At 44.4% G+C, this 15,970-nt stretch overlaps 1 protein-coding gene across 6 annotated transcripts in view; it reads left to right on the top strand.

The window, feature by feature from the left end:
- LOC137412320 (FERM domain-containing protein 6) overlaps nt 1–15,970 on the top strand; it is a 125,953-nt gene that overhangs the window by 92,454 nt on the left and 17,529 nt on the right. For 4 of the 6 annotated variants that reach the window (XM_078784064.1, XM_078784065.1, XM_068097580.2 and 1 more), the window contains one exon: nt 4,559–15,534. In XM_078784064.1, coding sequence (XP_078640190.1) covers nt 4,559–4,858 — 300 coding nt within the window. In that variant the 3' untranslated portion in view covers nt 4,859–15,534. Of the gene's footprint in view, nt 1–4,558; nt 15,535–15,970 lie in introns of those variants that run through there. The other 2 variants (XR_010981469.2, XR_010981470.2) reach the window with 1 other exon arrangement.

Raw genomic sequence — 15,970 nt, 5'->3', positions numbered from 1 at the left:
GGGGAGGGGCAAGGGCGAAGATTTGAAAGATGGGTGACGGGGAAGATTTGGAAGGGAGGGGCAAGGGGGTAGATTTGGAGGGGAGGGGTGATGGGGAAGTTTTGGAGGGGAGGGGTGATGGAGAAGTTTTGGAGGGGAGGGGTGATGGGGAAGATTTGGAGGGGAGGGGTGAGATTGGATTTTAGAAAGTGTACGATTAATGGGAAACGAACATTTATTGCAAAATGAGTTTCTTGTGACCTTCGAGTCAAAAATACGTTTGAGGACGCTGAAGGAGGGGTGGAGTGCAGGAGAGTTTTGGGAATGTAGAAAAGAGGAACTGTAAGAGATGGATTTTTTTTTTGGAATGAATAGTTTTGGTGAGAAAGTCGAAAGCATCCTTTCATAGAAGAAGAAGAAAAAGGTGTTATAATATATGACAGAATACAGTTCTTCAGGGGAAAGTTTAAACATTTTAAAATTGAGCAGTGAAAACTATCTGGGGAAATGGAAAATGGAAATGGGGGTGAAACACGTGATCGAAGAACGAACGAACAAATAAGAGCAATGAATAAGAACAGAGAAGGAAATATATATATATATATATATATATATATATATATATATATATATATATATATATATATATATATATATATACAGTATATATATATATATATATATATATATATATATATATATATATATTATTTTTATTTTTTATTTTTTTGAGTTGAGATTTTAAACAAGGAAGTATGGGGTGAAAAACTGGGACAAAAACAGAGAACGAAAGTAATTGCAGCACAATCGACGGACCACTGAGAGAAAAACAAAGCCTCAAGGTCGGACACGGTAGCCTACTCAGCCTCAAAATACGCAACACGAATTAACCGACGATTTTGTATATAGGTATGAAAAATTAACACCGAGAATCTGACTAAAGACACACTATGGGTACACACACCGAAAGATAGATACAGTTTTGACAAAAACACAATTGTGAAAAATTACTTAACTTCGAAAGTGTGAGCGCATGGACAGTTTCGAAAAGACGTGACCTTGCCGACAAAGATCTTGTGAGATCTCCGATGGATGAGATGGATGAATTGATTATATGGATAGAATGGATTATGGATGAGTTATGACGAAACTTGGGGGATGGGTTGGTTAGGTGACAAGAACAGCCCACTAAAAATTTGGTTCAGGTCCGAATCCAGATCCGGCCTATCGGTGGGATGCAAAAAGCAAACTTTTCAGCCTGGCGGAGGTATGTGCTCTACCGAGTACCGTTGTAGATTTGTTCTGTTATGTCCTGATCCATTCTTTTTTGTAGCTCCTACATGAGCCTCGGGTTTATATTAAAAATATATCTCCTGCTCTGACACTGCATTACGAAAAGCATTGGGACACCACAGACAACCTTTAAATGATTCCCTTTACCTGATAATTTACATACAAAGCAACACAGCCAAAATGTGGGCAGCAGGTATTGAAAGCAACAGCGAAAAAAAACGATATTACTGTTCTAGATCTCACAAGTCAGTTTACACGATTAATAACAATAGTTGTAATAATATTGAGTGAAATTATTGTACACCGCACCTTTCCTATGCCATCTCCAGGCATTGCAAATCGTCATTGCCGGGCACCGAAGGGGGCTCGGCAGTGACGCACGCTGAAAGGGAGTACTCAGTTTTCACTCTGGTTGTTTGTTTTCTTGCTTTCTTGGTTGTCCGGCCGATATCTCAGTCATACTTTGAGCTAGGAAGCTGAAATTTCGGCACAATAGTGAGCAAGTCCTTTGTCAAAAACAATTATTTTTTGTTTTTTGATTAATTAATTGAGGAGTTATTTAATTATTAGCGATTAATTAAGTACTTATTTAATTAATCAAATTTCCTTTCTCTTCTGACCATTAGTCAGGCAGATAGGTGTATCCATCATAAGAATTGTGGGTTTAGACGTACAAGCATGAAATTTGGCACAGTCATAGATAATAATCTAATGAATAATTCCAGATATGGACCCACCGCGAAAACGTCCTATGGTAGCCATGGCGGCCATTTTACAAAATGGCCGTTTTGACCGCGATTATTTTTTACCGGACGACACAAATGCTTCTTTATGTTCTAATGAAATGACTCTAGATACACATATATGCCATAATTGTATTCTCCAAATGACCACAATTTGCATTTGTGTTGCCAGCAATGTCAATTAACCCACCAAGCACTGTAACGGTAACTTATATTACTAGATAGTTCCAGTTTGATCTTGTTTATACGTCACAATTTTCTCCACCACACTGGCACAAAGCGGTACATTTCAAACTAGCTTGTTTGCACTTGCATCGTCCCTTGCAACCCTTTTTGCATTTACAACAAATCAGCTCCCTTGATGAAATGCTGGCTTCAGGAAGCATGGACCACAGGGGTTTCCAGTTGTGGGGATCGATCCATCCCCAATCCCCAGGTGAGGGCAGATCCATAACAACCTTGAGCATGTTTCCCCAGCAGTGGCCACCCGTGTACACAGCCCTCTTGATTTGTTGTACCAGGGCTCCTCTGGTAGGGGGAATAGCTTGCATGGCTTGTCCTTTCTTCGTGAAGAGTGCCTGTCGAGCTTCGTCTATGTTGACGAGATTGCTGGTGCGATCGTAGAGAAGAATGGTGAACCGCTCGAGCACTGCCACAACGTCATCAGAGATGTCTGCTGTCCCCGTGGAGAGATGAACTAACGCTGGCGTCAATTCGTCAAATACTTTCCAGGTATCCCAGGCTGTATTCTTGCCCCGTGTATTAAATGAGGAGACTGTGTCACACCCTGTGTATGCATGGAACATCGGGAGGGCCTGTGACTTATCTGGTCCGAGGAATGCTGCAATTTCATGTGCTGGAATATACCTGAAGTGCTGGCCTGTCCCAAAGGCCACCCAAAGCTCCTGGATTTTGAGTTTGGTTGTTGCTGCCACAGCCAATACCACTATATCTGTATCCACCGTACGCAGAAGAATTTTCTGAAATCCATCACGGACTGCATCCGCGAGATGTATCATCATTCGTGTATCAGCCTCCTCATGGTCACATGGGGCAAGATGACTGGTGTCGCGTGCGGGAATGCACGTCACATCTGAACCGTCCGTGGTGACTATCTGCTTATCTGATACAAGATGTGTGATGTGTTTTGTCAAGAAGGCAAACAGTTCTGTTTTGTTTGCATCAATTCTCAGGAGCTGCTGCCAATTTCCTGGAAGAACAGTGGATCCGTCAACTCTCCTTCGAATGCCTTTCCCACGTTTGTCCCTGGCTTGAGATTTTTCTACACATTTTTTCCTATCTATAGACACCAATGAGAAGTATATTTCGGGGGGGGTGCACGAGACCCCTATCTAGCCACTAGACTAAAAGCGGCCATTTTGTAAAATGGCCGCCACGGCTACCATAGGACTATTTTCGCGGTGGGTCCATATCTGGAATTATTCATTAGACTATTATCTATGACTGTGCCAAATTTCATGCTTGTACGTATAAACCCGCAATTGTTACACCTATCTGCCTGACTATATTAACTCAGGCACCTTTTGAGTTAGGAAGCTGATATTTGGACATGCCAATGACCAGGTGATTTGGCTGCAAAGGATATTTTTGATTTATTAATTAAGCAATTAATCGATTAATTATTTAATTATTCGATTAATGACTAAAAAATTTTTTATTTTAAGTTCGATTCTGATGAAATGGTGGTGGTTTATGTGTTCTTTGACCGAATTGATTAATAATTTAATTTTTTAAATGATTATTATTTATTTATTTTCATTATTAATCATTTATTTATTTTCTCTCATTTGGCCAATATCTCAGCCACCTTTTGAGCTCGGAAGCTAATATTTGGACATGAGTGACCAAGTGATGTGGCTATCGAGGATATTTTTGATTTATTGATTAATCAATTAATCAATTAATCCATTAGTTATTTAATTATTCGATTAATTACTATAAAAAAAAAAATTCAGTTACAGATTCTGATGAAATGGTGGTGGTTTATGTGTTCTGTGACCGAATTGATTGATAATTAAATTTTTTCATGATTATTATTTATTTATTTTCATTATTAATCATTTCTTTATTTTCCTTCTCATTTGGCCAATATCTCAGGCACCTTTTGAGCTCGGAAGATAATATTTGGACATGACAGTGACCAAGTGATGTGGCTATCAATGATATTTTTGATTTATTGATTAATCATTCAATCGATTAATTATTTATTGATTAATCGATTAATTATTTATTGATTAATCAATTAATTATTTAATTTTTTATTAATGACTTATTTAATTAAATTTCTTAAGGATACATCTTCGGATGAAGCACTAGTGGTTTAGTTATGCTATTAGCCAATTGATTAAGAAAATATTTTGTGATAATCTTTTATTGATTTTAATTTTACAATTAATCAATCAATTAGTGTACACCTCTCCCTCCCAATGCAGCCTCAATGAGCTGTAGGATATTTAATTATTTGGAATGGGGGCGGTGTACTTTGAATGTATCTGTAGTTGTTTGTCTATTTATTTCTGCAGGCTCTACTGCGGCGCACCTGCAAGGTGCGGGATTCCATTGACCGGCACAGCCAGAGTCTGGACGACATTAGGTTCCAGCACGGTGACAGAACCTCTCCGGGCCTCCTTGCATTGCTCGGTCCAGACGTGTCGCAGAGTCTCACGTTCGGGTGGCCGCACCAGGTCATGGAGATGGTCAACTGCGGCCATGCGGCCGCCAAAGGTGCGGCGACTCTGGAGAGCAGCCTGGTCCGCAGAGCCAGCAACTGCCTCTCCCTCAACCTCATAGGAGCTGAAGCTCTGCTCGAGTTTGTGCTATGAAGCTGATGCTGCTGTGCATCACATTTCTGCACAAGCCTGTGCCTCCGTCGACGTGCCCTCCAAACGAGGCTCCTCGTGGTGAAATGTGTTTTTGGCAAAAATGGACGTGGCGTTTTGTCATCAAGGAGAGCTTGGTTACATGCCACCTTCCAGAGGAACAACTTCCCATCTTTGTGAATCATCTCGAGCCATGCTCGTGCTCCTGCCAAGTACTGGAATCCTGGATTATCCCGATGATCAAAATGTGGATGCAAGCATGCACTATGAATACCTCCTTCAAACCTCCTCCCCACAACTGGGACTAAACGTATGCTCCATGCCAAAAACATGGATTTTTCTGCCCCCTCAGTGTTGTATGAGCTTAAACATGTCCGTATAGTTGCACATGTACCTCACTCGGCCAGATATGGCGTCTTCACGAGTACTTGCCAGAAAAAAAAGGAGGGTGCGTGGCTTCGCTGAGCTCCTCAAATGTTTTGTTTGAAAGAAAATGATACGAGATAAGTCATTGAAAAATAATTATTAGAATTCAATTCACTGTCAGTACAGTAAGAGGTCAAAGGTTACTGTCCTGAAAAAAGAACAGCAAGTATTATACATCTTTGATTTACACATCAACATGAAAACATTGAGGCATCACTCCGAAATACTATATTATACCATATTACAATCATTCTCATGAACATCTCTGATTACAATCAAATAACTCATGAACATCTCTCATTACAATCAAATAACTCATAAGCATCTCTGATTACAATCATATAACTCATGAACATCTCTCATTACATTCAAATAACTCATGAACATCTCTGATTACAATCAAATAACTCATGAACATCTCTCATTACAATCAAATAACTCATAAGCATCTCTCATTACAATCAAATAACTCATGAACATCTCTGATTACAATCAAATAACTCATAAGCATCTCTCATTACAATCAAATAACTCATGAACATCTCTCATTACAATCAAATAACTCATAAGCATCTCTCATTACAATCAAATAACTCATGAACATCTCTGATTACAATCAAATAACTCATGAACATCTCTCATTACAATCAAATAACTCATAAGCATCTCTCATTACAATCATTCTCTCATGAACATCTGATTACAATCAAATAACTCACGAGCATCTCTGATTACAATCGTATAACTTATGAGCATCTCTGATTACAATCAAATAACTCATGAACATCTCTCATTACAATCAAATAACTCATGAACATCTCTCATTACAATCAAAAAACTCACGAGCATCTCTGATTACAATCATATAATTCATGAACATCTCTGATTACAATCATATAACTCATGAGCATCTCTGATTACAATCAAATAACTCATGAACATCTCATTACAATCATATAATTCATGAACATCTCTGATTACAATCAAATACCTCATGAACATCTCTGATTACAATCAAATAACTCATGAACATCTCTCATTACAATAAAAAAACAACTCACGAGCATCTCTGATTACAATCAAATAACTCATGAACTTCTCTCATTACAATCATATAACTCATGAGCATCTCTGATTACAATCATATAACTCATGAGCATCTCTGATTACAATCATATAACTCATGAGCATCTCTGATTACAATCATATAACTCATGAGCATCTCTGATTACAATCATATAACTCACGAGCATCTGATTACAATCAAATAACTCATGAGCATCTCTCATTACAATCATATAACTCAAGAGCATCTCTGATTACAATCATACAACTCATGAGCATCTCTGATTACAATCATATAACTCACGAGCATCTCTGATTACAATCATATAACTCACGAGCATCTCTGATTACAATCAAATAACTCATGAACATCTGATTACAATCATATAACTCATTAACATCTCTGATTACAATCAAATAACTCATGAGCATCTCTGATTACAATCATATAACTCATGAACATCTCTGATTACAATCAAATAACTCATGAGCATCTCTCATTACAATCATATAACTCAAGAGCATCTCTGATTACAATCATACAACTCATGAGCATCTCTGATTACAATCATATAACTCACGAGCATCTCTGATTACAATCATATAACTCACGAGCATCTCTGATTACAATCAAATAACTCATGAACATCTGATTACAATCATATAACTCATGAACTTCTCTCATTACAATCATATAACGCCTGAGCATCTCTGATTACAATCATATAACTCATGAACATCTCTGATTACAATCATATAACTCACGAGCATCTCTGATTACAATCAAATAACTCACGAGCATCTCTGATTACAATCATATAACTCACGAGCATCTCTGATTACAATCAAATAACTCATGAACATCTGATTACAATCATATAACTCATGAACTTCTCTCATTACAATCATATAACGCCTGAGCATCTCTGATTACAATCATATAACTCATGAACTTCTCTCATTACAATCAAATAACTCATGAGCATCTCTCATTACAATCATATAACTCATGAGCATCTCTGATTACAATCATATAACTCATGAGCATCTCTGATTACAATCATATAACTCATGAACTTCTCTCATTACAATCATATAACTCATGAACTTCTCTCATTACAATCATATAACGCCTGAGCATCTCTCATTACAGTCGTGTGTGTGTGTGTGCGTGTGTGTGTGTGTGTGTGTGTGTGTGTGTGTGTGTGTGTGTGTGTGTGTGTGTGTGTGTGTGTGTGTGTGTGTGTGTGTGTGTGTGTGTGTGTGTGTGTGTAAGGAAACTACATTGGGATGTAAAGGGTTTTTACCCAAACCAATATCGTTTGGAAACGATGGATCATCGGTTTATTTAGAACCCCTTGCATGTCCTTCCCTCCTTTCTGTTCCAAAGTCGAGGATAGTGCCTTCCAGGAAGCTCAAAAACCCCCCAAATATTTTCATGATCAAATATAAAAAATAGTACATGCAAGGAATTGGCGGCGGAATAGGCCATTTGGCCCATCATGCCTGCGCTATATTTTTCACACTGATGAACATGTTAATACTGTGTGCAGTACTTAGATACAATGACGATAGAAAGTCGACACTCCCTTCAAAATTTCACCATTTGTTACCTTATAGCCTGGAATTAAGTTGCATTAAACCAGACTTTTCCACCTTTATTTACACATCGTAACCCACAACTTCCAAGTGAAAAACATTCTACAAATTTCAGAAAATTCATAAAAATACAAAATTAGAATATCTTGGTTGGATAAGTGTCCATCCCCCCGAGTTAATACTTGGTGGAAACACCTTTGACAGCAATTACAGGTGTGAGTCTGTTTGGGTAGGTCTCTCCCAACTTTGCACACCTTGATTGAGCAATATTTGACCATTCCTTTGTACAAAACTGTTCAAGCTCAGTCAAGTTGCATGGGGAGCGTTGATGGACAGCGATCTTCAAGTCATGCCACAGATTTTTGATTGGATTTAGGTGAGGCTCTGACTGGGCCACTCAAGGACATTTATCTTTTTGTTCCTGAACCCCTCCAGTGTAGCTTTGGCTGTGTGCTTCAGGTCGTCGTCATGCTGAAAGGTGAACTTCCGTCCCAATTTCAGCTTTCTTGCAGAGGGCAGCAGGTTTTCTTCTCGGAGTTTCTGCATTTTGCTCCATCCATTTTCCCTTCTATCCTGACAACTGCCCCAGTCCCTGCTGATGCGTAGCATCCCCATAACATGATGCTGCCACCACCATGCTTCACAGTAGGGATGGTGTTCTTTGGGTGATGTGTTGTGTTTGCACCAAACATAACATTTTGCATTTAGGCCAAAAAGTTCCATTTTGGTTTCATCAGACCACAAGGTTTTTGCCACATGGCTTCAGAATATCCAGAGTGTTTTTTTGCATACCTCATACGGGACACAAGGTGGGCTTTTTTGAGCAATGGATTCCTTCTTGTACAGACCAGACTTATGGAGTACTTGGGATCTTGTTGTCACATGCACACAGTGACCTGCCTTTGCCATAAAGGTCTGTAGCTCTTTTCAAGTTGTCATTGACCTCTTGGTGGCCTCTCTGATCAGCTCCTCCTTTCTTGGCCATCCAGTTTGGAGGGACAGACTGATCCAGGCAGGGTCTTGGTGGTACCATACACTTTCCACTTCTTAATGATTGGCTTGACTGTGCTCCAAGGGATATTCAAGGCCTTTGAAATATTTTTATACCCATCCCCTAATCTGTGCCTTTCCACAACTTCCTCTCAAAGGTCTTTTGAAAGCTCCTTGGTGCTCATGGTTTTAATGGCCGAAGCTTTTTGTTAAAAAAAAAAAAGGTAGAAAAACCATCAAAACATCAAACTAGAAATCAAAACCAAATAAATCAAGAACAATAAACAAATGAATAAACAATCAATCCAAAACAAACAAGTCAATAACAATAGATCAAGCCAATAAAATCAACGTTAACCTTTTCCCTCGTTTAGCCCCCCATCCCCTCGCTCATCACACCCCCAACAGGGGGCCCAGAGCTGGGACCTGGGTGGCGTCCTCACGGAGAGCGGAATTGGGAGTGGATAGGGGCGAGGGCGGGGAGGAGACTCATGCAGCCATTTTTCAATCTCCGCCTCCAAAGTCACTTGAGGGTTGGGGCGGCTCTTTCTCGCCTCCTTGAGGTCCTTCTCCATAACCCTCAGGCGTTTCCCATTATAAATGGACCAGAGGCCTTCCTTCACTAGGGCCTTCCCCTTATTGCAGCCCCTCCTGCGTTTCTTCATCTCCCAGCTCCCTGAGTCCATGTCTTCATAGTCTGAGGAGGACACGTTATCCTCCTCATTTGGCTCTTCATGCACTGGGGCGGGAGGACAACCCTGAAACCCCTGCCACCACGGGGACCGCAGCGGCCACCACCTTTTCTCCTGCCTTCCTCCTCCTACTCTCCTTCCCTGCGGGGGGAGAGGGAACAGGCACACCAGCCACTGCCCTTCCACTCGTCCTGGGGTCGACACCCCACCCCCACCCGCAGACACACATCTTGTTCGCTTAGCTCTGCGGGCAGGAGCAGAAGGTGCGCCCCATGGCACTGCAAAGGTTAAACCAAACATCAGAGGTGCAGGGCTCCCTCAAATGTCCCAACTGGCCATGCTGCGAGCAAAGCAGTTCTTTACACGCAGATACAAAGTGGTCCAGTTGTCTGTACCTGCGGCATACATTCGGCTGACCCGTGTAAAACACTTTCCCACGGTCCATCCCGATTACAATCCCATTAGGAATGTGATTGCCAGTGCCATCATCCTTGACCCGGAATTTAACGTGATACTGCCGAGCTCCGGTCCATATACCCAAACCATTTTGGATGTACCGTGGTGGGCTTTTAACATCAACATATCGAGACGACCAATACTGCACATCGTAATTACTCACACTCTCATTGTAGGGGCTACAATGCCGTGGACCGTCACTACCCTCATGATCAGAGAGAGCCTCAACCACCCAATCAGCCAGAGATCCAGCTGACCGGGCAGCAGTCCACCTCACCCAGAACTCGGCAAGTCTTCGAAGAGACGAGAGACACACATCAAACCCACGGGACAAGGAGATGAGGCAATAAAAATCCTCAGCCTTTAACTCCAACGTGTCCAACAAAACCGGCCGACCGAACACCTCACCTGGTGGAATGGGTCAATTTTTCACAAATTTAACCCGGGCACAGTTAAGGCGCCTGCTCGCCAGGTCAGAGTCCTGGGGAGATGTGGAGGACAACACGGGGAATGACGGGTGGGGAGAGGGATGGAGGGAAGTGGTAGTGGGGAAGCATGAGGCTGCCTGGAAGACAAGGCCACCAAACAGGAGGAAGGCCAGGGAAAAGCAAGAAGGGAGAGACAAACGAAAACGCAGGATAAACAAAGAGAAAAAGTATAATAGAAATACATGTCCTCACTCACAGGGACATTATTAATCTCTCAGTAATAAGGAAGTCCGTGAACAAGGACTTCCACAATCCTCTGTTTTTGTCCTTCTCATAGGACAATGAAAATGGTCTTCAATTTACTAATTTGGATGTCCACTCTTCCATGACCTACCTAAGGCATACACCGTCCTGGAAGAATCTGGTTGTAAAAAAAACGTTCCCTCGTTTGTCGAATCTCTCTGTTGTTGATAGTTCAGTTCATTGCATTTGCATCATAAGTATTTCTGCAAACAAACTTCACCTCTTGCAAATGCACAACAATTTTCAGTTTTACCCGGAACTGCCGAGTCCCGGTCCAAACACCGAGGCCGTCCCGGACGAGCCGTACTTGGCCTCGGATGTCCGCGTAGCGACTCAGCCAAACTTTGACATCATAGTCACTTACGCCTTCGTTGTACAGGTGGACGGTCACGACTCTCTCCTGGGTTTCTGAGAGAGCCTCGACCGCCCAATCTGCCAGTTTCCCAGCAGACTGAGCGGTAGCCCACCGGCGCCAGAACCCGACAAGTCCATGCCCTGTATGGAAGGACACGTCGAAACCACGGGCGAGAGAGATCAGGCAGAAAAAGTCAACAGCCTTGAACCCCAGCACACCCAACAAAACATCCCGACCGAATTGTTCTCGAGCCGGCACACTGCACTCCTTTAAAAACCGAAACCGGACACAATTATGGCGCCTGCTCGCCATACCGGGGTTCTAGGGAGGGCGGAGGACAACACTCGGGTTGAGAGGGGAAGGGAGGGAGTGACGGGAAGCTGAGGAGAGCGCAACGCCCCCCAAACAGGAGGAAGGCTGGGAGAAAGCAGGAAGGAGAGACGAACAAAAACGCAGGATAAACCAAGACAAAATGCATAATATAAATACATAGATGAGATGGGGGGGAGGGGAATAAAATGCGCAGGACAAACACAACAAGGCGAACAAGCTGCTCAGGTGGAAACCGAAGCACATTTACCTTGCTCCCTTGCTCCCTTGCTCCCCAAACCAGCCGGTTTTATGGCCGAAGCCTCTTTTTTTTTTTTTACAAAAAAGGTTTAAAAAAACACAAAACCCACTCAATAAAACAATCAATCAAAAACCCAGGAAATGAAAAGCCAAGAAATCAAACAATAAATAAGAATTCAAAGAGAAAGCAAAGCAAAGCAAAGATCAAGAAACGAAAGAAAACAAAGTTCAAAGACAAAGATTAAAATAAAATCAAACTCAAAAAACCATTAATCGTTAAAACCAAAGTCCATCATCCCTATCCCCAAACCCCCCAAAAAACCCTCTCCCACCCCAGGCAACAGACACCTAACTCTAACTAACCAAAGGGGAGGGAGAAAGGAAAGAAGACCCTATCCCCCCTCCCACCTCCCCAAAACAACCAAGAAAGGGCCACCTTAAAACAACAAGAATCAAGGGGCCTTTTTTCCTTTACATACCAAAATCAACAACCGGCTGCTAACCGCAGCCGGGAACATGCAGCCGCAAACACTTTGAGGGCTCGACCTATCGCTGGAAATAATAATGAAAGAAAATAAAAATCAAACCAAGGCAAAATCAAGATCAAACAAAAGGAAACCCAACTGCCCCCACCCTCCCCAGGCCGTGCCCGGGAGTGCCCACCCGTAAGATGCACCACAAGGAAAGCACCGGCTCCGAGCTGCCCCCGAGGCGTGAGTGTCCCAATGAGAATCACCGCCCGACAGGGCCCGCAAGCACACCTGCCGGAGCACCCCCAGCCTTTCCAAGCCCGGGCGGCAAGCTCAGTCAGGGACTACGGCTGCACATGACTGCCACCCGCACATTTGGAAGTAACCTCCCGCGGGATGCCCCCCACCCCCCTTCATCACGGAAAAGCCCGGCCATATTCTCCGCTCCAGGGAGGGCTTTACGACACACCTGACGCATCGTTACGGCCAGCACCCCGCCCCGTCGCCCGCAGGCTGTCGCCTAGCCTGTACCTTTGGAGGCAGGATAGGGCCATGCCCCATATCTGCCCAGGATCCAACCATAACCTGGTATGGAAACCTCTGGTTCTCGCTCGCCACAAGATGGCCTTGATTGTACAGACCGTTCTCCAGGCGTGCCTCCACTTGCAGCCAGGCACTGGTTGTGGTAGGAGCCCGCTGAACACAAAGACGTCACGTCTAACCATCACCAGCCAAGGCACATAGCATTCGAGGAGGCCAGCCACAAGCGACCAGACCCCCTCAGCGACAGGGCAGTCCCAAAGGACATGCGTGACAGTTGCGTCCCCTGTGCATCGGGGTCGGAGACACTGGACCGACACGTTCAGGTCCCTCTGGAACCGAAACACCCGGACCGGAAGACACTCATGGGTGGCTTGCCACGCGATGTCCTTCTGGTCATTGGCGAGACAGCGAGCCGAAACGTTCTCCCAAACCTTTCTCGCCGTACGTTCTGCGAGAGGGCTTCCGCGAAGGATACGCACCTCCCACAGCACCTCCCTTGGGTGCAAGTGAATCCAGGACCTGCGACAACTGCCAACCGATGGGCCGACAGGTCAACAGGTCCTGCTCCCGGGCGTCACGGAGACCGTTCTCCAGACGTGCCTCCACTTGCGGCCAGGCACTGGTTGTGGTAGGAGCCCACTGAACACAAAGACGTCACGTCTAACCATCACCAGCCAAGGCACATAGCATTCGAGGAGGCCAGCCGCAAGTGACCAGACCCCCTCGGCGACAGGGCAGTCCCAAAGGACATGCGTGACAGTTTCGTCCCCTGTGCATCGGGGTCGGAGACACTGGACCGACACGTTCAGGTCCCTCTGGAACCGAAACGCCCAGACCGGAAGACACTCATGGGCGGCTTGCCACGCGACGTCCTTCTGGTCGTTGGCGAGACAGCGAGCCGAAACGTTCTCCCAAACCTTTCTCACTGTACGTTCTGCGAGAGGGCTTCCACGAAGGATATGCACCTCCCGCAGCACCCCCCTTGGGCGCAAGTGATCCAGGACCTGCGACAACTGCCAACCGATGGGCCGACAGGTCAACAGGCCCTGCTCCCGGGCGAACCCCTCAAACATCTGAAAATGTCCCGGACATGACCCAGAAAAAGGCCGAGACAGCGGGAGGGACCGCCCTTCCAACTGCGCGATGGACAGCCCCAGAAAAAACCCCAAAAAATCCAGCGCCAGCTGGCGACCTGGGTCCTCTGACACAAATAGCTCCATGAGAGTACACTCAAATGCAGACATACATACAAACACCGGGCAGGGGACACCCTTCCCACCCAAGGACACCCTTCCCATCCTGCTAGCGTAACTCTGCGGGCAGGAGCGGAAAGTGTGCCCCGACGCACCACAGAGGTTGCACCGCACCACTTGGGTGCAACGCTCCCTCAAATGTCCCAACTCGCCACACCGAGTGCAGATGTTCACTGTACACCCATTAATCAAGTGACCAAGTTGACCGCATCGGCGGCATAATTTCGGCTGTCCCGCGTAAAAGACGCCCTCAGTCCATCCCAACCATAATCCCATTGGGGATGTGGGTGACCGTACCAAGGCGTACCATCCTCCCTCGTCCGCAGCTTTAACCGGAACTGCCGAGTCCCGGTCCAAATACCGAGGCCGTCCCGGACGAGCCATACTTGGCCTCGGAAGTCCGCATAGCGACTGAGCCAAACTTTGACATCATAGTCACTCACGCCTTCGCTGTACAGGTGGGCGGTCACGACTCTCTCCTGGGTTTCTGAGAGAGCCTCGACCACCCAATCTGCCAGTTTCCCAGCAGACTGAGCGGTAGCCCACCGGCGCCAGAACTTGACAAGTCCCTGCCTTGTCTGGAAGAACACGTCGAAACCACGGGCGAGGGAGATCAGGCAGAAAAAGTCAGCAACCTTGAACCCCAGCACACCCAAAAAAACATCTCGACCGAATTTTTGGCGAGCTGGCACACTGCAATCCACTGCAACCAACCGAAACCGGACACAATTATGGCGCCTGCTCGCCATACCGGGGTTCTAGGGAGGGCGGAGGACACCACTCGGGGTGAGAGGGGAAGGGAGGGAGTGACGGGAAGCTGAGGAGAGTGCAACGCCCCCCAAACAGGAGGAAGGCTGGGAGAAAGCAGGAAGGAGAGACGAACGAAAACGCAGATAAACAAAGCCAAAATGCATACATAGATGAGATGAGGGGGGTGGGGGGGAATACAAATGCGCAGGACAAACACAACAAGGCGAACAAGCTGCTCAGGTGGAAACCGAAGCACCTTTCCCTTGTTCCCTTGCTCCATTGCTCCCTTGCTCCCCAAACCAGCCGGATTTGCTGTGAAATGCACTACCCAGCAGAGGAAACCTATGGGACCAGCTGATGTTATTTTGAATTAATCAGAATCATTACAATTTAACACAGGTGGAGGCCAATTACCTTGGTGTGTTATTTTGAAGGTGATTGTTTACACCTGAGCTAATTTACAATTGCTATTATAAGGGGGTGTACACTTATCCAATCAAGATTATCTAGTTTTGTATTTTTAATAAATTTTCTGAAATTTGTAGAATGTGTTTTTCACTTGGAAGGTGTGGGGTACAATGTGTAAATAAAGGTGGAAAAAGTCTGATTTAATGCAATTTAATTCCAGACCATAAGGCAATGAAAGGTGAAAATTTTGAAAGGGGGTGTAGACTTTCTATAGGCATTGTATATATCCTCAGTTCTGTTATTGTTTTATAATCAAAATCTATTTGAATATAATATGTATTAATGTTTTGGGAATAAAATGGAAAACGATTTCTCTGTGGTATACAAGACTTTTGGAAGTGACGTATGAATGGTAAACGAGGCCCTTTGTGCATGTGGTGTGTGTTTGTGTGTGTGTGTGTGTGTGTGTGTGTGTGTTTGTGTGTGTGTGCATGTGTGTGTTTGTATATCTGTGTGTGTGTGTGTCGTTGGTTGTTATCTCCATTTGTGGGTTTCAGGAGATGGAACGGAGTCCTCCCAGGACCCAAAGTATCCACCTCGTCTTCAATAAGGAATCATGGTCCATGGACCAAGTTGTTTAACTTTTTCAGAGTTTTGTTCCAAGTTCTCTTTTCAGGATTGTTACCGAACCCCGGATTGCCTCCAGTTGTAGTTCATTTGTGGTAATATTCCCGGGATGGTTTTTAAAATCTCAGTGAGGTTCTTCTTCATCATTCATGTTGCTCCAAATTATCACTGGTACAATTT

Source organism: Myxine glutinosa, chromosome 9 (genome assembly GCF_964187855.1).
Source record: "Myxine glutinosa chromosome 9, kmMyxGlut1.1, whole genome shotgun sequence".
NCBI lineage: Eukaryota > Metazoa > Chordata > Myxini > Myxiniformes > Myxinidae > Myxine > Myxine glutinosa.
This window is presented reverse-complemented; position numbering and strand designations above follow the sequence as displayed.